Source organism: Caloenas nicobarica, chromosome 4 (assembly GCF_036013445.1).
Source record: "Caloenas nicobarica isolate bCalNic1 chromosome 4, bCalNic1.hap1, whole genome shotgun sequence".
Taxonomy (NCBI): domain Eukaryota; kingdom Metazoa; phylum Chordata; class Aves; order Columbiformes; family Columbidae; genus Caloenas; species Caloenas nicobarica.
In genome coordinates this window covers 26,158,461-26,183,037 of record NC_088248.1, presented here as the reverse complement: position 1 = coordinate 26,183,037, position 24,577 = coordinate 26,158,461, and the positions used below count along the sequence as shown (strand labels likewise).

The 24,577-nt window shown below is 39.1% G+C and overlaps 1 protein-coding gene across 1 annotated transcript in view; it reads left to right on the top strand.

Annotated features, from left to right (window-relative positions):
- CFAP299 (cilia and flagella associated protein 299) overlaps positions 1–24,577 on the top strand; it is a 224,163-nt gene that overhangs the window by 78,580 nt on the left and 121,006 nt on the right. The window contains exon 3 of the mRNA XM_065634790.1: positions 314–404. Within this exon, the coding sequence (XP_065490862.1) occupies positions 314–404 (91 nt within the window). The remainder of the gene's footprint in view (positions 1–313; positions 405–24,577) is intronic.

Genomic DNA, 24,577 nt, shown 5'->3' with positions numbered 1-24,577 from the left:
GACAAATAAAATAAGCACTTAGATTACTCCTGATATATAATTGGAAATGTGTGTTAGTATAAGTCACTTTTTGATAAACTGCTATTATATTGTGCATCTGCAGTAGTGATGAATTTTGATTAGCGGTTTAAGGATATGTAACAACAGAACAGGCAATAGACAGTAGACAAATTAGCAACAATAGGGTGAGGACTATCTCCTTATATTTACAGAACACTTAACCCAACAGTGAACCCAAAGTCTGTGGTGATAATTATTAGTAGCAATTGTACCTTTTTTGTTGTTTTTTGGGTTTTTTTTGTTTTTTCCCTAGGTCACTAGCAAGTGTAGGAAAAGAACTGAAAGGTAACTTTTTGTGGGCCCTGGCACAAAGAGAGGAAGCCAATCGGACCGGAAAAATTTCTGTGAGTACCTTTGAGATCACAGTCGTCTTAACAGCTTAAAAATTAATCTGAATAGGAAAGCAAGGTATTTGACAGGAAAATTTCAGGTGGAACATTTGAAAAAGTTTATTTGACTTAGGAGAGATTCCTTGGAACTTAGAAATTCGTTGATGTTAATTTTTTTAAAATAAGCACAGCATATGAAAACGCTGCCCATAAGACTACAAAAGGTAAGTGATGAGCTGAAGGATACAAGAGGAAGAACATCTAGTGAAGTGTATTTTGATTTCATAAGAAGTTGTAGATTCCTGTCTTGCAAAATTAATTCCTGTGTGTGCTTAAAACAGAGGAAGATGCAGCGTGATTGTGAGGAGAACCTCTTTGAAACTCATTAACATCAGTGCTATTGGAATTTCTCTGCTGAGCGTTGGAGGGGTGCTTGATAAGTTGTGTCTAAAACATGAATACGGCCATGTGCCTCCCAACTCAGCCAGCTCATACACGGTAGCAGAGCTGTCCATGCTGTGCTTGCCCATGCTTTACTTGATCAGGATAATGCTGGCAGATGCCACTTGGGAATCCTTGTTGTATCTGTCATTACCTCACATTGATGTAGGTGTGCTCAGGGGACAGTGTTGCTGAAGTTTATAAATTTCCACTTGTAAATGTAGCTAGATCAATATCCTTCACTTTAAAGGGAAGATGGTCCTATATGCTTGGCTTTTCAATAGCTGTGGCTTTGCATGAAGAACAGTTTGTGCCTGCATGCTGTACAAGGAGGGAAGTTTCAGCTTTCAGGATTTAAGTTGTTTGCTTCCATGTCAGCTTGATAACACAACTGAAAATGAGCCTGGAATGGTCATCCTGGTCTTGCTGCTGTGTTTAGATAGAATAGTGCTGTTTCTTGCCTTCTTTATAGAGTAGCAGGAGCCTGGATTTCTGGCTGTTAGATTGCCTCTCATTAAAGAAAAGTAATAAAAGTTACTGCAAAGGCATTGTGGAAGTGGGAAGTGATCATGGTTCTGCTTGCTTAGAAAGTTGATCAGGTATGCATTAATGATTTTTTTGTGTTCCTTCAGCTCTCCTAATTGAAGTAAAAGCATAAGTCCTCTCCGTCCCTCTGTCAAATAATTGTAGGGTCAATATTTATTCTTTTATGGCTAGCTAGTTATCCTCCAGAATTTGCAGAGGAAATGCTGCCTGAAGTGTGGTTCCACAATACATGTGAGCAAGCTTTCTCATGAAGTTTCAAGCACCTTGTGGTTTCAGCTGGCTGACAAATATCCTGGGAACTGTACTTCTTGGGATATTTAGAGGTTTCTACAGGATAAATATATGACGCAAAAGGTTAAATATATGGCAGAAATGAGGCAGGGTGGAACATTACCATGATGGTTTAGCCTTGAAAATGGAAGCACTCTGTGACTTATTCCATAGATTTGCCATTAAAGAAAAAGGGGGCGGGGGGGGGGGGGGGGGCGCAATTGTTAATTGTAGCGCCTTATTCTTACAGGTCCCTTTCTGGCTGTAGTTTTCAGAGTATCCTATAAAAGGAAATGTAATTTCTCCGGTTTACAGATGGGGGCACTACTGAGTTACGCAGAACCCTTTTCAGCGCAGAAAAGCACCATCACTTTATACTGACAGTTTTTTTGCTGACCTTATGTAAAAGCAGCAGGGCTGAATCCAGGACTTCAGGCTGGCTGAGGCCTCCTTGCAGATTGATGCCAGGGTACCCTAGATCATAGCTCAGGAGAAGGAAAAACCCCAGGCTTCTCACTGTGCTGACGGGATGCTGTGTGGATCTTGGGGTGGGAAATGAAATGTGCTTTTTTGTTATCTTAGAGGGCCTAAGGAGGAAACAGAAGATTGTGGTTGGTAACAGGCATCTCAGTCTTGGGGATACAGTGCAGTAGCATTTATTGAACCTGAAATTTGATCCAGTGCAGTCTGGGAACTCCTGGAAGCTTCTGCTAGAGATTCTTCTCTTTGGGTGAAACTTAGCCCTGAGAAACCTGGATAAAAAAAGATAGAATAGGTTCATATGCTTAAAATTATTTTTAAAAACTCCTTGCATTTTCTAAACCCAAATTATACAAACAAATGAGTTTTTTCAGGGATTTTTTTTTGTTTGTTTCATTTTTCTGGTACTCTGAGATGTGTCTTTGTATGTTGTCCTAGTTTGGATACACCTCTCTGCTCTCACGCGATGTATACTTAGGCTGCTGTGGAAGAGGATATTGGAACAAGCAGGTGGGGGCCACCACTGCTGTGTTAAGCAGAGCTTGGATTCAGGGAAGAGCTAGTAAGGTTTTAGTGCTCAGCCTGTGTAGTTACATGTGGACCTCTGAAAAATAAAGGTAGATAAGTTATGGGCTAGCCTTTCCAATTAAAATAAAAAAAAAATAGTAAAGGTACCATCAAAATGAAGACAGCTGGTCTTAGTTCCCAAGTTCCCAGACCTCCTGCAGTGATAAAATTTCTAGGCTCTCAAAACAGCCTCTGGTTATGTATCAAAAGTTTTTGGAACAGCGAGTGTTATTACCAGCTATTCAATATATAACTCGGCATAATGAAGTATATCAAGCATGGAATATCAGCCTCAACTCTGACCCACCTGCTGTTTGCGGGTTTACAGGAGGACTCATAATGTTTTTTTAATACACTTCAGTGTGGGAATGCATTTCAAATAGTGATTCAGAACATAGGCTTCTAGACTGCAATCATAAATGCACACAGAAGACTTTTTTTATTCTTGCATACCTAATGAACCAACAGAGAGAAGGCATTCCTGTGTGAAACTATGTTTGGTCATTCTTTTGTTTTTATCTCGACAGTGCCACCTCTATTATTATTTCTGCTTTAGATTATTCTATACATTTTTAGGGGTTGCATGTGGGCTCTAAGACCACGTAGGCTGGTTGCTGAGAAGGTGAACCTACCCAAAGAAAACACCGCCTATTTGGAAAGCTAAAACTGTTGCCAAGCAACGCTTATGTTGCAGGATCCTGCCTGTGCTTAGTAAGTGAGGCACTTCAATGGTTTCTGTGCTGCTCTGTTCAGTAGGTGATATCTAGAACCTGCTCTTCCTTTTGAGATGAAGGCAGTGCAAGCTGTGGGGCTTGCTTACAAGTCCCACAAGTTGGTGTAATAAAATAAAGAGATGCAGCAGGGAGTTATCATATGGCTTCCCATTCTCCTTTGAATGGGACCACATGACAATAGCAACGTGGGTCTATCTGAGCTAATGAGCAAGTTCATTAAATCCTTGGGATTCTCTACAAAAGACTGGTCAATGTAAAACTAACTTTTCGTAGTCCATCCAGGTAAAGCTTTCTAAGGCTTTGTGGTCTACCTCAAAAATCCCCACACATGGCAATTGTCAGGATGAGATTATCTGCCATGATTGGTGGTGGCCCTCAGCACAAGAGGAGTTAATGCTACTTGATATGGTTACCTGCTTTAGCGCTAGACTTCAGGGTCACTGCAGAAACGAGAGCTGAAAAAGAAGAAGTCTAAAAAACTTTTCAGAAGCTGAATGAGTGTGATCTTGATAAAGCCTTTTGTCATACTTTGCTCTAGCATCATCTACAGCAAGGCTTGGCCATTTTTAAGGGTTAGCAGCACTTCTGCATGTCACAGTGACAGGGATGTTGCATGTAGGAGACCAGTTCTCGATGTAGTGAACAGCATCCGTGCTCTTGTCTGGTGTTTGTGGTGTGAGCTCTGCTGGTATGTCAGGACCCTTAGAAATCAACCTTTGCCAGAAAATAATTTTCTCTTTGTCTTCTCTTAATATATAGCCAGAACCAAAACCACAAAAACAAGACAAAAAAAACAGCAACCAAAAAAAACCCCCACCCTCAAAACCACTACCCAACAGTAAAAGACATGAAGACAGATCAAACCCAACCAAAGAAAAAACAACTAAAAATCATCCCAACAAAACCAAAACAAAAAAGAAACAAAAAAGCAGAGTAAAATGCCTCTTCCTTTTCTCACATAGAATGGGAGGAGGAGGATTAAAAAGCATCCAGTCTCAAAAACTGCACCTTACTGTACCAGGAGGAAAAATTTCTCAGCTGTGCTTGGTCACTCTGTGTGTCTTCATTAGCTGAGGTTCTTATGTCCTCTCTGTTTCGTATCAGCTTTTGCATGTCATCTATTTGTCAAGTTGGTCCTGGAGGTTAATTCTCTAAAATGAGCCTGTCGTGACAGGAGTGTGCAATGCTTGTATTTGCTTATTATCAATTTCCATCAAAAATTTGACCCAAAAGAGTTTGTAAGAGAAATAAGATCTATGAGGTAGAAGCTAGTTTTAAAAAGTAGTCGAGGCTGTGGGGTAAGGAAACAACTGACTCCTGCTGGATTTTGACAGTACTGGTGAATTCTCCATGTCCTCATGAAATTCAGTGTGATCCTTATGATCAGATTAACTTGGCAGGCAGACAGATCTTGACTTCTTTACACAGGTGTATATTTACCCTATCTAGCCCTCGCCTGTACTCTGGTATGCGTTAAATATTACTTGTTTATTCAGTGTGATAAAGGGCTCTGTGGATATCATAGTTTGTATTTACAGAAGCCTTAGGAAATTATGCAAGACTCAGGAACTCCTTTTTGTGTCCCAGAGCAAGTCTCACAGTTACTGTGTGAATACCTTGAGGCTGATATTTTGGGAGAGAGGCTTGGGGTAATGGGGCAGAGAAGAAGACTACAGCTACACTGTAGTAGACATCTGAAAACATAGATACCCTGTAAGCCTCAATTTGGATTTCATGGCTATGGGAAAAAGTTCTAGTTATGGTCTCAAAGGCATCAGTGTCACCATCAAAAGTATTTAGGTGCTTCAAATAATTAGGTGGAATTTGTTGATGGAAATTAGGGACATTAGTAAGCTAAGGATTCATTCCTTCTCCCCCTAATCCACTGTTTTTGGGGGAAAAGAAGTAGATCCCACAAATTTAAAAACAAAACAAAACAAAAAAACCCACGTGCAACAAATGAACAAAAACCAAATGAAAGCAAAAAGACCCCAGCAAACAAAAACCTGATGCTCCTGTCCTCAGTTTCATGAGAACTACAACCAGGAGATCAGATAAAATTAATGCCTAGGAGAATGGAACTTGTTTAGTTTTTTCTGTGCTGAGTATTGGCTGTGAAAAGAGTTAGGTGGCTGGGCCTTTTTGCCTTTGAAACGTGTATTATTGAAGCTGTATGAAAGTACTGGTTACAGCTTGTTCCTTTAGAGCCATTCAAAGAAACCACTGTACCTGACTCAGAAAAACTTGTGAATTAGGCATGTTCTAATATACCTGTTTCTTGTATTCAAAACTCAATGAAGCATAAGATCGTGTTGTATATTACCAACAATATTGTGCTGACATGATCTTTTTTCCCTTTACTGTTTGCCAACATCTGTGAAAGGTTCCCTGTCAAGAAAATGAGAGTATTATAGAAATGTTTATTTCCCTTTTAACTGAACCCATGTTTGTCTATTTAATTAATCCCTATGGAAATTGCATAAGTCATGCAGGTAATCATAACTTCATTTCAAACAAATCACTTTTCGCTTTGAAATACGAAATATATATCATATTCCATTTCATTGGAAAGAGTGTAGTATGAAAGAAATGAAACAATGTTTCCGGGACTTAGATGTAATATTTGTCTTTCATCTCTTGACGGCTTAGTATGCATTTTTCCCCAATTAAAAGGGGGTAGGGACGTCTGGAAATTGTTACTTGATGAGACTTCTTGTGCAGATGACAAGCGGAACCTTTTTTCCTTATATTTTCTCTCCAGAAATGATAGGTGGGATTTTCTGCTACTGTTTGTGTACTGACGAATATTTGGCAACAGGTGTAATGAAGTATAAAAGCACTTGGAATGCTTAGAAATTGAGTCAATGGATCCAGAGTCCTCTGAACCTCAAGAACAACTGTAGGGGTTCTGGCTGTACATTTATGGTCTAGTTTTATTTCTGTTATTTCACTTGTAGGATCATGAAGTACTGGCAAAAGAGAAGAGATAAGAAAGCAAGCAAAGAATGTTACTTAAAGTGTTTATATAGCACGCTAAGACAGCTCTTAAACTCAGTATGATTTTTCTTTGTGTTTATCAAATCTGTTCTGGAGAAATATCTGTAAAAAGAATCACTCAAGTTAATTTTTTTTTCCCCAAGTTCCTTCTCCGTCAGTTGTAGGTGCAGTATCATGTAAAAAATCGTTCTAGTTTAATATATGGATTGTAGATTGTTTTAAACGCCTAAGAATTGCATTGTTAGATAGAATGTGTTTTGCATCAGAAGGCTGCAAAATTGATACTCGACATAGAAAAGAATGTGGAAAAAGAGAAATACAGAGCACCTCATATTTCTTTGTTCTTTTCTGTAATTTATTGAAAGTGGAACAAAAATTAGGAAAGCTGCGTATGTTTTATAGAGTACATGAATTGTATCATTTCACTGACACAACAGCCGTGAATAACTGCAAATTATTTGCACTGTGGCAAATGGTCATATTTCAGATCAGCTGACAGCAAGACATGTGGTGTATTACTTGAATTGTTTTAGCTGTCGTCAGAAGACCTCTAAATTCACTTAGAATTCCAATCAAAATGCATAAATATATTAACTGCTATTAATCCATGATCACTGAAGCTCTTTTTAAAGACCTTGTGGTTGGTTTTATTTGTCTCAGCAGGAGTTTTTGTTTCCTTATAAAGACAGCTTGAAAGGGACTGATGAGTGATTGCATACATGTACTACTCGGTGTGTCTACATTTGCATTTGAGCTGAGATCAGGAGAGTGATTTTGCAACAAGTCTTTCAGTGTGTCCCACTTACCACACATTGATCTTGCATCACTGAGCAATCTTGGAATGCACTAATTGGCTTTAATTGGTAAAAAAAAAAAAAAAAAGACATTAAACAAGAAGCTGGTCTCCAGGAGCACCATCCTCTTACAGATGTTGCGATCAGACTAGTGCTCCTGCGATCCCAAGATCTGTGTGTTGTGGCAACACATGGTCTCTGTTGAATTCCTGAAGACATGTTCCATGATTGTCCAGTGCAAATGTAACCTGAGGTCTCCACTGAATAGGACCTAGATGAGTGCAAACCCAGTAAAGAATAACTGGGGAAATAGGTTGCATTACAAATGCAATTATAGATATATAGATCAAACATACATTGCAGTTCATCTTACTGTATTTATGACAGTAGGCTGTGTTAAGCACTAGCACATGCAATGGAAAACTTCCATCGTGGCCTATCAGCTTGAAGAAGTAAATTTCTCGAAAGGAAAATAAATCCTTGAAGTGGGTAATGTTTTGTTGAACCATCAAAGAGCATCACTAAAACACAGACAAAGAGGTGATCACAGACTATAGGTAAATTAAACCAAACCTAACCATTTTGTTTTCCTAAAGTAGCTATGATTGGTCAGTTCAGAAGACTGATTCTCAATGTCAGCATACTTGCATGAATATAATTTAACAACTAATATAAGAAATATTTCTAAAGACTTTATTTTGTTTTCAAAGAATGTCAGTTGTGTGCATAAGTTGTTGATGGGAAGGAATTTGTCATGCGTTCATGTGCATTCTTGTCAATTGTGTATATTAAAAACAGGCATAAGGATGGCAATATAAGTGACTATATAAATGCTTTAGCTAGAAAACATGTTTTTTAGAGACTCCACGTACTCGGATTAAATTCTTGACTAAAATACACATGACCATTTAGTGACTTGAATGTGTGATTCACGTTCCACGGTTTACTCGCACTTCGAGATTTGAGGGATTTTGGTGAGAGTGTGGGATGTGGAAGTCCTGATTTGATGGCAGGACAACTCTAACCTCTTCTGGCAGTGAGAAGCGGCAGTGTGGCTGCTGCAGGCTGAACCACTGCAGTTTTCTGTCTCTTATGCTTAAATGTTCTTGGAGTTGTTAGTCTGTCTTGTTTTTAAAGCAAACTTTCTTGATCTCTGATGTTGACTTGCTCGCGAATTTGTTTCTCTAAACAGAACTTGCTTTCTTCAGTAGCCCTTAGCATATTAAATATTTTGGAAAAAATGCTATGTTTAAAGTTGGAAAATACCAGTTTGAAAAATTTGAATTTAGATCGTAAAATGGCAGGTTTACCCTAAAGAACGTGTGTTTGTTTTCTGGGATATTTTTCTGTAGAATCCTCGAACAAAGCAGAGAACATGTACTAGCTGGCTGCTCACCACATCTGTCAATGTAGTGTTTTGTCTACTTGGAAATGGAGGTTGAAGTCGTGCTCCCGCTGAAGTCAGTGGCTATTTTGTGACCATTGAGCTAAAGGAGCCAGAACCCCTGTTCACTTTCGTTGTGTGCTGCTGAGTTATATTATTCTTTGAGACAGCACTATTTTATGGAAAAAAAAAGTCTTCTGTGTGAATAAGGACCTTGGGTTCCATACTAATCTTGGTATTTCTCTGCTGCTGTCAGCTGAGTTCCTCCTGTATTGAACTGGTAGCTGAATTTTATCTGTAGTCTGCTTCATGCTCTCAGCATTAGCTTTTTGCAGGTGTAAATGCAAGCCCAGTGGGTGTTACAGAAATTAAAACTGGTTGCACACAAGATCCCAATTGGAAGCTGGGAGATACTTCTGGAACTCAGGAGATAATTCCTTACCACTCCTGGGCACATAAGAAAGGAATCTTGTGAACGCCTTTATGAAACACATTGTCTGTTCTCAGTAAATAACTAATACCATGTGATTTAACTGGGAAACCTATTTTCTTAGTGTGCACATGTTTTAAGAGGCTTTCAGTGTTTGTACTTGGGCATCACACTTCAAGTTGTATGTGGTTTATAATGTTAGTTTAAAACAAATAAGCAGTCTAATAAAAAGATATCTGGGTAAGCTCAGCAAAATATGATGGTACTGATAGAAAAATGGTAATACTTTAAAAAAAATTTCCTCTCTCTTTTTTGGTCACCAACTTTTTAAAATCATTATGCCCACATTACTATTTTCAGCTCTTGAACTTCAACAACAGGAGTAATTCTTTTTTCCTAGCTATAGAAAACAAAACCATCTGGCTGCCTAATATTACCAAACACAATGAGTTTCACATTATAAATGATTACCTCTAAAGGAAACAACGGAGAAAGGGGAAAGAGCTGATGCATAAAAGCTTTTAGTGGAAATGAATGAAATAAGCAGCTATTCTGTCAATAGATCATTTAATTTGCTCAAATTAACTAATAGTCTGATAAGTGAGACTCAGTGAAAACCAGCTGTAAGAAAAGATATTCAAAGTATTACTGAAAGAGGCATAATAAGACAGCTGGAATGTGAACTAATGGGCGTTAAGGAGGTTCGGTATGTTATAAGCCATGTTCCTAAATATTTCCGTACTTGGAGTTTGAGTGATGTTCTTGGCCACCTTGCCTGTTAATGTGAACAACTTTATAGCTGTACTTCGTACATGCTTGTGGACTGTTGGACGTCTCTGAGAACAGAGTTTGTTATGAGAGGAAATTGTTGCTTTTTGACAAAGCAATTCCGTGTGAATTTTTACTGACAGAGCCACCTGTTATGATGGCATTGAATCAACAAGTCATGACATGGTCATACGGATTATTGCCACGTACCAGTGGCCTCCTAATTCAAACCATTACAGAACTAGTCAATACAGCATATGCTTTCACTATGATGTATACTTTTTGAATTGTAGTGTAATAAATGACGCTAGCATGTGCATAAGGTATGCCTACAGGTTGTTTCTTGTAGACCTAGAAAAAAGTTGAGGTCAACTACATGCAACCCCCCCATGAATGACAAAGAAAACATACATTGGTTTCGTCTCACAGGAACTTCAAATGTGGTGTCACTGCAGTAAGTGGGAGATGTTTAATTTCAACATTTCACGTTGAAATCATACCGGTGGCAGTTGAAATAGAATACGTTATAAATAATTGAGAATTTATAATACCTATTATCACTTTAGGAACTGTCGTTTGCCTTTTTTTGAGAGGTGGAAGGAGCTTAAACAGAACTGGGACAAAGCTGTTGCTTCAGTTCAGTTATATGTGCATAGATGGATGAAGTGAATAGTCTCAGATTTTGTACAACTGATTCTGAGTTGAAAAACATATTCTGCCTGTTTTTGAGATGTCTGCGTGGAGCCCCATTATAGATTTAGACAAATATCAACAGATAGATATGCATTCACAGATGAATATTCGTCAAGTACTGGAATGTTTCCAATTCTAGCTTTTCAAAAGGACTGAAGGAGTTAAGTGCTCTCCTCTCACCGAAAGAATGAAGTACCCTCCAAGTCATGCTCCCATTCTCACTGCAGGCACTGTAGGAAAAAAAATCACCCCTAAGCTTATTTACTCTGTACTTAAGACAAATATTTTCTGATTCAGGAAGAAAATTACTACTTCTTGTCTAACACTAAAATGTTAAAATAGGACTTTGGCACAGATCTTAAAAATATTTATGCATATTGCTTAAATGTACTACCTGGAGTAGTCACACTGACTGTAATGGGAGTTTTAATGAAAAATGCCATAGATTTCAGTGGCACTGTTCATGACAGTGTGGGTCACAAGTCTACAGTGCTCGTAGAACTGGATCTATTCAGTATGTTACACAGCAAGGTAAAAATACTGTAAGATTACCTGCGTTATTTTACTTGGAAACTTTCATATCAGCTAATAGCTGGTCTGCTTTGGGAGTGACTTAAAATAAGCTTGATATGTCATTGATTTTGCTCAAACAAAATGATATAGAAAACCCATAGGTAAATTATTGAATATTCAAATAGATGTAGCATTATAGAGGATTGCATTTGTGTGTTTGGGAAGAGCAGCTGTACTTTGAAAAAAAGTGGGTTTTAAAAGATCAGTTAAAAGTAGGACTGTTTCTCAGACTGTATATGACCTAAGTTATCAGTGTGTTCTTCGCACACAATTTCTTTATTTGTTTGCAAAACAGGAATAGGAGAATGATTTGGCTTCAGGCCTCAGAGTCTCATTTTCATTCTGTTATGTAATTTTACTTACAACTTGTAAAATATTTTTTCATGACTATGTATGGTGATACAGCACTACCAAAGAGCCAGCGAGGGATTTTACATAGAGAGGTTTATTCATTTTAAAGACCAAAGTTGCTCTGTCCCATTACAGAGGAAAAATTTAGGAAATCCAATGACAATTTCAGGCAATTTATTGACAGCAGAACTGGGCCTCTGTTGTTGTGCTGTGTAATGTTCACAAAGCATCACCACTGCATCTTTTTAAAGGGCTGAAGTTTAATGAGATCTGTTATGTGGCCACGGGGTATAGAAAGTGATGTAACCTCCCTTCTGCCTCCCTCAAGGTGAGATATTTCTCAGCTGGAAGGGATTCCAGAAGTAGGTTTTGAGCAGGATCAGGATCATGCAGATGAACTAGGAGGTTGTATCAAGAAGCACATACGTCTCCAGAATTGTGTTCTGCCAGACACCATGCTTGGAGTCCCTCTGCTGCAGTATTCTCTTCCTGTCCCTGCTGAAGTCACTTTCTGTCTTTCTGTATTTTATTGTCAGTAACATGGATGTCCTCTTACATTACTGTTCTGTAGCTGTTTGGGTAGTATACCTGCAGGAACTGAACAGATGCTACAGTAATGTCAGTGGTGATGAGTGACAAGATCTGATGGGTGTGTGGGATCTTGTCATTTCTAGTGGTTAAAAGAAGGGAGTGGCAAGATGGAGATGTTAGTTTCTGGGAACACAGGGCAAAGGTTGATTTAATCCCTTTTTTGTGGTTGGTGTGCACCATTTTGGGCAGATGATGCAGGTAAGTTTTTGAATCAAGCATTTACATGAGGACTCGGTCTGTCACTCGATTGTAAAAGATGTCAAATGTGTGCCACCAGAGAGTCATGCTGCAAAGCAAATCTGTTTAAGTAAAAATACGTTTTGTAATGAGCTAAAACAGGCAAGAGGGGTTATCTTTCTTTTTTCTTCATTCTTTGTTTCTTTTCCTCATTGCAATATGCTGCACTTAGTCAAGAACTGACTTTGAGAGCTCAGACTGTGTGTACTGTGCTATACAGTAGCCAACCGAGCCAAAATCTCACTACAGCACTCTCTGGCAGAAGGTATTCCAGTATGGCACAGCTGCTTTTTGAGCAGATTTGGGAACTCTGAAGGTTTTGTAACCACTGAATAACTTTTCAGGAGCATTTCCTAGCTAGCTGGCTATCTTCAAAGAGCTTCAGACTGTCATTGTGCCTGTTTGATTCCATCAGTCTTTTCTCTGAAGGAGACTCTTGGCCCTGGGGCTGCTCTGAGGGTTGACTCACAAGATCAGGGAATGTGTGTTGGGACAAAGACCAGTCATAGTGGTGCCATGGCACGCACTGTCTTTGAGGATAGGAAAGTGTAGATACGTGTTTCATGAAATCCACATTCTCTGTGTGTCTGTCTTGAAACTGAAAGCTCATATAAAGGCAGGCAGTGCTAAAAATTGCTCTTCTGTCCAGCAGGCAGGATGCTATTATGTGAAAATGAATTGCTTTCTCTTCAATGATTTGGGACAGTACCAAGTATGTATCTCAATACAAGTGAAAAAGCAAGTGAGAGAGATTAGCATTTGTGGATATTTTAGAAGTCGATTTTGATCCATGTTTGTTTTGAAGCAAAATTTGTGTTGATTGGAGATAAGTAGTGCCGTATTGGTGAGTTAGATGTAAGCATCTCAAAGGTGGTTAAGTTACAAATTTCTTTCCAATTGTTTGAAACTTACTCGAACTGTAGTTTTTGCTAGTCAGCAGAGCCTGTTTGTTCAGCAGTACATGAGTTCTGAATGGCTTCCCTGGTGGGGGGGGCAGAACAAAACAAAACAAAAAAGCAACCAAAACAAAACAAGAAAAAAAGCACAAAAGCATACTTCTCACATTTCCAGTCTAGTGTCTATCTAGGAAACAATTTTCACTGTGAGCAGCAAAATCATAGAACTACGTAGTGTCATGAGCTGTCTGCAAGAGAACTATGAGTAATGTAATAATTTACAGTTTAACGAACAACTTCAAAACAAAGTGAATCTAAATTTCAGCATAACACTTGTAAATACCTGTTTATTTGTACTTAGAACAGCATTGCAGAAGCCCTTTTTGCTTAGGTATTGCACAGTTAGAAGAGATCATAATGGCTTTTGAACAGCATCCTGCAAGTACGGAGGAGGGATGCATTTTTCCTGTTATGAGACAGAGAAAATTATTCTGCAGCAGTCCATAAGCACTTTGCAGCAGTGTTGGGAACAATTTTCTCTTCAGACATGTTGATCATGGGATCACAGTGTGTCTGCAGTGTTTAAGTAATGGCTCTTAACAGCATATGAGAAACTCTACCCTACTTAGCTTTCACAGAGCCTATAGACTATTTCTTAAATAGATGTAGCCCTCTTGTTCTTAATTGTTTTACTATTTTCTATTTTTATGATGTGCGGTCAGTATTGTTGTTCTAATAATTTTTTTCAATTAGGTCGTCATGGATCATAAACTGCAACATGTAAAAACAAACGCTTGAGAGTCACATCTGCCTTACTGAAATTCTAAGTGTTGTATGTATTGGCATAGATAGTCCCAACAACTATGTAAATGTCCCACAAATGCCAAATAAAACAATACAAGAGAGAACAGATTGTTAATCTAAAATACACCAAAATACCAAAGGTAAAACAGTCCTTCTCCCTCCTCCCTGACTAGAAAACAAGTCAAAGGAGAGAACCAGATAACAGATCTTTTTCATTAGGTTGGCGTTTTTTCTTGAAGCATGCGTACATTCCTTGATGTTTAAGTTACCTGGTTTTTACACACACTGCAAATGGAAGGGTCACAATTTGCACTGTGAAAATGCCACGAGAATTTACTTCCCTGGTAAATGTACGGTAGTGTTTAATGAATACCAGCTTGTGGACTCAAAAACATTTTAGCACTTACAGGGCCTTGGATCCAGTCATTGCAGAGAGATATAAAAGAACCATTACTGCTGGTGACCTTGGCTTTATCTTTTATGTGTTTGTATTTTGTAAACAAAAATAGTCTTTTAGTACTTCTGGTAATACTTGCATTCTTAAAATTAGGAATTGGCTCTTCTTTTGTATTGTTTAACTACCTGTGCGAGGAGACAGCTGTCTGACTCATGTTGTGTAACCTGATAATGAGCTTTCTCCTGTATGTTGGAAAAATGACCTAGAAGCAGATACAAGTGTCTCCAGGAAAGGTTCTTGCTATGATAAGCTGCAGCAGTGAGGTGCTATCTGCGATGTAAGTTTACAGCAGTAGATGATCAAATAAACAACTCCAGTCAAATAATATAATCTAAACTAGTGGAGATAATTGTTCTGTTATTCAGGAATAGAAAAAAACAGTTGTACATATTCCATAGATCACAGTGGGTTTTGTTGTTTAGCAGGAAACAGAACTCTAAGGAGTTCTTGCTTATATCCTGTGTCCAGGGAGCTCGAGGCTGATGCCATGAACCTTTTATCTTTCCTCTGGAAAGCTGGTGTGGGGTTTTTCTTGTTGTTTTTGGTGGTTTGTTTGTTTGTTTGTTTTTCTTGAGGTAAATGTATAATGTCTGTTGTGACAGGGCCTTGCCAGCACCTGACTGTCATTACTATGCTAACAGTAGTTAATAACATTAAAAGCCAGAGATCATGAACAGATTGTTTGCTGCTATAGAGGTCAGCTGTAAAACTGTTGCTGACCACAGTAGGATCTAGGTTATGCGTGTTAGCATGAGATTAATTAAAAAGAATTGTTTAATAGCAGTTATTGCTGCTGGTGTGAGGGAGGCACGCCATTGCTGTGGAGTTCTCTGGCTATGCCCCTGGTAGTGTTTATAAATGCCCCGAAGTGTTCTAGAAGCCATCTGGATGCAAATGAAAATAAACTTCGATCAGGTCCTTTCAGAGCATGTTGTAAATCAGTACGACTCCTTAGCCAAATGGAAAACTGCATGACCCATGTGACTCAGCTCACTGAAGACCAGGAATGTTATTTCTGTCAGATTTTTTCCATCCTTATTAATAATTTTGAGGCTTTCATCTCCTTTTTAAGTAAAGGCCTTTCAAGCAGGGGTGAAACTACACCTGTCAGTAATGCATATTCTTGTTACTCCGTCATTCTATATGATTTTACAAAAAGAATTACGTGGAGGTATGTCCTGCCATACAAACCAGCCAACACTTACTTTCTTTTGAGCTACGTTCAATATCTTCTTTTTCATTATCCAGCGTAAAAATGGGAGATGTCACCCATATTGGAAGACCAGGCAGGAGGGGTGCACGCATGCCTGTGTAATTAGAGGCACAGTAATATCTAATCCCTCTCCTAGTGCTTGAACATAAATACTAAATTTTGCATCTGAATCTTTCCCATGCCATCAGATGTGAATTTAGGCATAAGCAAGACTACACTGTTTTTGTCAGTCCTGGACTATTCTTGGCTTGTTTCCTGCATCTGTAAAACTCTTTTTTTGGAAGGTCTGGAATGGAGAAACTTACATGTTTAGTCTTCACCACCCCTCCCCCCCCCCCCCCTATATTGCACTGATTGCCAAGGATCAGGCTTTGTTCTTAATGCAGGCTGGGAATGTTTATAATTTATTTTTACTGGATGACTTACGTGATAGTAGTTGTTGTTGGACTCCACTGACTTGTTAGCATGCATCTTTTTAATAGAAAAGGTTAGATTTATTCTGAAGCGTCTCCTTTCAGTGCATTTGCATGTTTAGAGATTTCCATCTTTTACTTTTCTGTGGTTTAAGGCGTAAGCAACTTTTGAGCTGAAGGTTCATAGTTTGGCCTTTTCAGTAAGTCTATAGCATTTCTTACAATCTTTCTCAACTATTCTTTTTGTGTTGTGCATTACAACAAGGTGGATGAATTCCAGTGCTTGAGGAGGGAATTTTTAATTCCCCCTTCAGATTTGGCTTGCAAGAATGATGAATTGCTTCTCTTTGCAGTACTGATGTGCTTCTGGACTTGACTTGTATGTTGTCTGAGTGGTCATGTAGCAGAAATACATTGTCAGCAACACCTAGATATTGTGTTCTCCTGCTGTTCAGCTGTGTGCTAGATGGGTCTGTCTTCTACCCTCAGCTCATGATGGAGAGGCCATAGAAGACACTAGGAGGAACAGCCACCTCCTTTTGACTGTGATCTCTACATTATTCTGTTTGTTCAGATTTGTTTCAACTTGAGCTGAAATATATGCAGATTTTACTTAATGAAGAATATGTAGGTAGCCATAAAGTACATCCTAGCTCTCCAGGAGGAGTCAGCAAGTATTACACTGACTTTCTCAGTGCACTGAAATAGAGGTCAATTCCTGAGGACTTGAGAGTGCATGGAATGGGGCCACAGTTTGTGTAAAAGAGGACATAAGAAAAAATCCAGAAAAAATTAAGCTTCAAATGCATTACAAAAAATTAAATTTATAAGTTTGACAGATAACACATCAGGGACTGCAAATTGAGCTGAGCAAGAGACCTCAGGTGTTGCAAGAAGAAATCCACCACAACAAAGGCTAATTGAACATGAGAAAATTGGACTCTGTATTATTTCACTCAACTGCAGTACCAGCCGAGAATTTGCCCCTTAGCATAGTTGGTCTTTTTCTTAGGTATACTCCGATAGCCTTGTGGTACTGGTAACCTTGCACAAACAGGTGCACCCGAGCAGCTCCTATTTTGTTAACACAGAGAACAAAGTTAATGCTTTACCAGGTGCAGTTCACACCTGTGCTGGAAGCCAGGAAAGACGGTCAAGGTTCAGAACAGAGCAGCGGGAGGGTGGCAGCCTGAGAGCCGGGCTCCGGCCAGACACCCTACAGGGCCCGCTTTGGGTCGGTTCCTTGACTCCCCTCTCTGTTACCTGCCAGCCCGTTGGAGCACAGAAGTCGGGAGACTACAGAGAATCTCATTTAGCCCCACCATAAGTCTGAAATGTAACACTCGGCATTAAAGGGACTGATCAAGTCAAACTCATGTTGCTGGGAAGATGCAAAATGTCTCAGTTGGCACTGAAGCATCCAAAGTACTTGCCCTATTCTGAAATGTTTGTTTTAATAACCTGAGCTGCCAAAGTTGCGAAGAGAACACAGGAAACCTGATCTAATTTTACAGGTGTCTATAGACATACATATCAGATATTCAAGTATATCACTGTTTAACAGTGTCATGTTATATTGCTTTTATGTTTGTTTAGAAACCAGGTGTGCATGAGGACAGTTTAAGAAAGTCTACAGACCTGGCAAATACGTTTTCTAATCACTGTTTTGGGAAGTTCCTGTCAACATGTATTTGTAAGGCGTTTGCTGAAAGAATTTGTAGCATCTATACTTAAAAGGGAAGTAAATGCCAGCTTCTGTGTGGTTGTTGCCTGTGGAAAGCAAACCAGGTGGGAAATGGAGTACTGAAACTCCTGAATTAAAAGGGAAAAAGCTATCCAATAGCTCTGAAGTAAATCAAGTAAGCCTGAGTTCATAATCACTGCCTCAGTTATCATGTAGGAGTGTATTCATTCCATTCTCCATAAATTAGTACTCCTGATAATTTATCTTGTGTCTTTTAGTAAACTCTTTTATACATGGTTGATGAAAAGAGAACAACATTAGTAGTGCACAATAGTATTGTCAGTTTACTGGCAAAATAAAACAGAAAAGAAGAAAAGGTACCTTGAGAAAATACTACTTTCCTGCTAGAATCTGCAGAGAAGCTTCAGTGTAAGAAGAACACATGAATAGACACGTTGCTTTAAACTCAGAGTCTGTGTTGGTGTCAGTTGTGTCTGCAGTCATGCACACCTGAAGGACAAGCTGACAGGTTTTTTGGTGTGAACAGTTGTCATTTTATGAGTTCCTTTGACCTTTTTTTTTTTTTTTTTTTTTTTTTCAGTTGAGGGCTCATACTACCTGATTTCCAAGCGCTTTGTGTGTGCAGTCTGTGTTGGGAGAATACATAGTCCATGTGACATAGTAACTGTACAGTGATTTTCAAAGGCAAGATGGTGACAGAACAGAGTTAATGGAGTATGTACATGAATACACAGGTATTCAGTGAAGCAGGGATCTAAAGAGAAAAAAATGAAAGGTTGGGAAAGAAGTGCTAAGTAAAGAGCAAAAATTGCCGAGCCATAGGTGCAGGGTGATGTGTAAAAGCTCATTGTAATATTCACACAGACAAACTCACCGTGCAGGTCTGGAAGCTGGGCAGGGCTGTCAACCAAAGTAAACCATCATTTATCAGGCTTTTCTGTCTGAGCAAGGCATAGTCTTGATGCCCTTTCTGTTGGGGTCCAGCAAAGGAACACACTGAAAACCAAAAGGCTGTTGCTTCTTAAACAGGAGAATTTTTTAAAAAATTTTTTTTTCTCCTCTTGATTTTTCCCTCCGCTTTTCAAATTATATCTGGGTAAGGCTCAAGCCTTAGTCCCCTCATGAGTGGTTATAAAGCTGTGTTAAAAATTATTTTTGGTGAAGTGGCTGTCACATCCTCAGAAGGCACCTCAGGGACACTTTCTTCCATGTATCTCGTATCACCCTGACTTTATTTGCCTGCTGAGCATGGAAGTTGTTTAGGACAGGGAGTGCCTCTTGCTCTGCTCGTACATGCATAAAACAGTTTCTCACAGAAGACTGGGGATGGTCCGCAAATAAAGGTAGTTTGTATTTAGCGATACATTCTAGTGTCAGCACAATTCCTTAGAAAAGGGCAGTGGCAGGGAAACAGTAAGCCAAGTTTTAAATTCACCAATGGTCTTGGCAGCTTTCAGCAGCTCTTGCCTCTTGCCATATAATTTTAATGGTTCTCATTTCCTCCTGTGTTACACTTCTCCATGATGTCTCTGACTTGCCTGACTCACCAGTCTTGTGGTTTCCAGACTAGTGCCTGTTTCATGATTTTGCTTTTCAATTTTTTCATTTACATCTCAGTCATGTCTATAGCATTTCATTATGCTTCAAGAGGCGGCTTCTCTTTCCGAAAGCGTGTCTATTTTCCTTCAAAGAATAATTTTTAAAGTGTTAGTAGTACCGTGCATAACACCTGTTTTCAAATAGTGTGTTAAAACTCTTGGCTTTTATTTACATTAGTGTGAGTAGGATTTTAGCCCATAGCTTCTTGCTTAATTTTGTGCAGAAAAATGCTGTTGAATCTGTCTATAATTAGATTAGTGGAAGGGACTTTAAATTTTGCTAGAAGAACTTGTTTAAGTAGCGCATGCGTGTCTTGGCTAAATTGCGGTAACACGAATTATTGTTCAGAGTAATTATTAAAAAAAAGTGAAAAAGGAAATTGAGATCAAAATGGTCTTTGCCTGAGCTGCAGGAGAGACAAGCGCAAGGGGAACTGTTCTGCTGTTGGTAACAGAGCAAGTGAAATTCTGATTGCTGAAGGGATTTCTTGGGATACACAGACTTTTATGTGGTTGATATTTGTTGGATTTAAACCCAAGACACTTTCTCAGTGTTGGTGTCAGTAGAAAGAATGAGCCGAATAAAAAGTTGGCTGGGCTGAACTTTTTCTGAAGATTTCTGGTGTTCAGAAGTCTTACCTCTCCTTTTTTTCCTGCCTGTTTTTGTTTCTTTTTTTTTTTTTTCCCCCCCCAAATCTTCTTTGTCTCTTTTGTAAATATTTAAGTCTTTTTTTTTCTTTAATTGCTGAGGCCAAGAACATGCATTATGTCTGCTGTTGCTTTGCCAGCGAGCTTGTGCTGAGTCAGCACACCCTAAGGCATTTCGCATCCAAGCAGGCTCATCCAGGGTGCTGTTTCTGGCCGGCCAGCTCAGGGCTCCCCGTGGAGTGTTGGAGGCAGCTGAAGCAATTACAGAGCTAAAAAATAAGGACTAGTTCTCTTGAATCGCTTAGCAGGAAGTTAAACATGGCATCAGCAGGCTTGGGAAGTATGACTTAGAGGCAGTAAGGACATGCTAGTCCTGACCTGCCTTACGCTGACTTACGTGGCATTTTTATGTCATTTTAAAAGTTTTTATGTCATTTTAAGAGTTGTATTAAAATGCACTGTTTGCACAGAAATGGGTCTCTTAAGTAGAGGAAAATAAGTACGAGTCCCTCCTATAAATTTATATTACTATTAGATCCACTAATTTCAGATTGTCTGCCAATAAAAAGCTCAAGAAAATTCTCAGACTTTCTATTGCCTGGTCTATGGGACTCCACTTCTGCTTAAAATCATTGTTTATTAGATAGCCGTTGTCAGCAAGAGCTAAGAAAGCGATGGCTCTGAAGTATCTAACAGTTATGTGTAGTGGACGGATATTTTCCAAGAGCTGTCCAAACATCTCCAGCACAATGTGCAGAATTACATTGGCAGGTAGGGGCAAATGCAGTTCAAGCAGTGCATGCAAAATTTCAGATCACTGTGGGGCAAATCACATTTCTTAAGGTCTTTCCAGCAAAAAAACAGCACCATATTCAGCTGCTTTACATCAGCCACAAGTTCTTACCCTGTGTGTTTGGGGTTTTTTTCTGTTGGATTTCTTGTCTCAAATGCAAGGAGTCGATCCATGGCATGTATTTACATACTTGATTTGCTAAATTAGCTAATGTGTCAGAATCAAATAGGTGAAGTTTACATTAAGAAAATGTTCTACAGTGCTTTCTTGGTTTCTCATGAGAGTTGCCCTTAAAGAACTCTGGTCACTTTGATAGTTTGCAAACTTAGCATTACTTACGAATAGTAATAAAAAACATTGGGAAGTCTGCTTTATTTTTATGACTGCACATCATATTTAGGCAAAATAATGTGAACTTCTTGTTGCTTTTTAAGCAGTAACTATTGCATAAGTTTTTGCTATTAGCGAAATAAGATAAAATATAAGATTTAAACTGTTATAAACCTTATAACTCAAAAGAGTTAGGAGTAGGTTCACTGAGACCACCGATGTATGTTAAAGAAATTTTCCAGCCTCATCAGAATGATGGGTTGTCTTTCATTGCACAGAATCTGGCAGAAAAACTTCCCTTCCTTTAACTCTGAGGGATGTTATTTTTTTCCTCAACCTATCCATTAATTGCAGAGCAGTGAAGTTTGCAATTTGTGAAAAACCTTAGTACACCGAAAGAATACTGGACATTCAATAAATAGTAACATTTATCAAAGCATGCTGAATGTCTCTGTTTTCATGTGGGCAAAGCTTTTGCATATTTAACTTTTAAGCACAAATTCAGCAGAGCCCATAGAAGCATGCTTAATTATAAACACACAGACTTTTGTATGCAGCCGGCTCTGTACATGTGCTTAAAGACAGCCATGTGCATAAGCATCATGCTGATTTGTAGATAGGTGATGTATATAATGAAAGTTATCCTTTCCCTTCAGTGGTCCTTATTTATCTCGAACAAAATTCCTGCTATCCATTTGAACAAAGAGGACCCAGAAAGTGGTACGATGTGAACTCACTGCCTTGTGGTTCCCAACAGATCAAGCGTTGTAAATGAGAAAGGGAATAGAATATAAAAAGCGTTGTGCTACATTTACTGATAGTTACGTAAATGAAAAGGAAATGGATTTGTCCTAGTTGGAAAAAAGTCAAGCCCAGGGGGCAATTCCTGTCCATTTGGTGGGATTGGCATTGGGAATTATAGTGAGCGTGGTTCTTAGTGAGGATTATGTAGTATGGGTAACTTCTGTAACATTAGCTGTTGGTTTTGGGTTACTTCAGTTGATCCAACTTCATTTCAAGTAATTTCTCACTTCTATAATCTTAAATATAGTCTTGAAAGAGATGGAAACATTTTATTTTTCTGTGTCATTAGTTGCTTCTTCCCTTTAAAAGATGAGGTCTGTCTGGTTTTTGGGGTTTGTTGTGTGGGCGGTTTTTTTGTGTTTGTTCTGTTTTGGTTTGATGTTTGTGTTTTTTTTCCCTTTTGTTTGTTTCTTTTTGGTTTTTTGTTTGTTTTGGTGGAGGTGTCATTGATAGATACTTATTCACTATTCCTGAAGATTGTTGAGGACATAACAAATGAACAATACCAAAGGCTTTTGAATTTAATATATGGGGAGATATAATCAGGCATATCAATTCTCTCCTCCCTGCATTTCCCTTCTCTGTAATTAAGAGCAAGTTTCTGCTCGTGGAATAATTCTGTGTGTTTGTTAGAACAATCACTTATTGAAAACTGGAATGCTAAATAAACTAAAGAGGGAATTAATTGTAACAGGGAATAAAGGTTTTCTTTTGGGTGATATTAATACTTTTCTTACTAAATAGGAAATTGTATATCCATCAGTTACAGAAGTGTTAGAACCAGATTTTGGCCTAGCTCACAAACTTCCCCAGAGGAGTAAGGAAGAATATAACTTATGTGGGCTATTCAGATTAAATGTAGCATGTGGAATAAAAGTGTAGGACATAAGAGGTTGGGCAGTCATGTGGATAAAGAGTCAGTTTCTGCAGAATAGTTGGATGTTAGCAGAAGTAATTTGAGAGAAATCAGATCGATTCTTAGTAGAGGGAGAAAGCAGGTAGATGTAGCAGAACAAAGTTATGTTTGTGTGAGAAATGCAGCACAATGTCTCTTTGAAGATTTGCAGGTTGTTTCTTTTCTGGTAAGGGAGTTTGGCTTCTCTTCTAGGTTGCTTCTGTGATGAAGCTACTCTTCTGAAGTTACAAGTGAAGGTTTTGATATTGATAGAATTGTGCCACAGATTCTGTACAGCATTAGGAGATGTCAAAATAGATGGATTGTAAGAGCAAAAAACTCCTTAGTCTTACATAAATAATGATGAATGAGAGTGGTCTGTTGCTCTCCAAGACAGAAATACCACAGTAGACATCAGGAGAATAAAAATGGACTCTTACCTGCTTTTTATTTCATCTAATCAAACTGGAAATGTTAAAAAGTCATTGTCAGCAGTTGGTAATGAATACAGTGTAATGTACAGTAACAAGCAGAATTGATAGACAAGCATTTTCTTTCCTCGACTTTGGAAAGCAATGGTTGTCAATGCCTCTCCATTTTCCTGATGTACTAGACAATGGCAGCATTTGTCTTTGGTTTGTAGACCCAGAACATTCAGCATTGAGCGGACCTTGCTCAGCAGAGGTAATAACCTGGTCAGTCATGCAGCTGAAAGATCAAGTTTAAAGTAAAAATTAAGAAGAATTCCCAGCACTATTGTGTTTCAGCCTCGTGAAGACTTCCACTGCCTGACCATTTGCCCTTGGCATGAGCACCAAAGGCAGGAGGGAAGGGTGATGTGTGCTGTCTTAAATCTTGCTCCCTTGTTCCCTGAGGACAGTTTCCCAGCAGATCCTGTTGACTAACTCCTTGAAGAGCTGGAAGTTTGCTTGCCAAAAATTCAGGGTCCTGACTTTGCTCTTCACCTGTCCCACATCCCTCAGGATGAATGAGTGCAGCCACCTTCCTCTATGCAGGCCTGTTCCCCTGTGAAGTTTGTGTTCTTTTTAGATGGTTTATTTCCAGCAGAGCCTGCTGAAGTTTGTCAGAGCTGGATCCCTTCTGCCATCTCCTCTTTGTCTCCACAGTTGGCTCTGGGCAGTGCTTGGTAGCACCCCTGGCTGTCCCTGAGCTTGGTAACATGCCTGGCGTGGCTCGGTGTGCTGCGGTGTTGGGCAGAGCTGCACGGGCCGGTGTTGGGAGCGGAGCACTGTGCTGGGCCCATGCCCTGCTGGGATGAGACGTCCAGTTGGAAGGTCACAGTAACTGGGGAGCATTTGAATGGCTTTGCATTGGAGGACACAAATTTCCTAAAGGTATCATGCAGATTTGAGGAGTTCCTGCTATTCGAAAGGGAAAAGATACCTGAATTTTCAACAGTATAAACAGGGATTATACAAGTCTCATCTCTTTCGTGGGAACTATGCATTAATTCAAACCATATAGAAACTGCAGACAGAAAGGCTGCATGTAATATTATGCATTGAAAACCAAAGAAGGGACACTGGCAATTAAAAACTGGATGTCTAGGAAGAGGAGGATTCCAAAGAAAGATTGGAGGGCCAAGCAGTTGAAGTTTCTAGGTAAAATCAGGCAGAATAATCAGTTAGAGGTAAAATTATATTTGGAAATAGAAATGTATTAATAGCGCAGTAGTAACGGATCTGTGACAAGAGGGGGCAGGAATGCTCCACAGTGGTGAAGGTTGCATTGACGTTCACGTAATGCAGGGGAGTG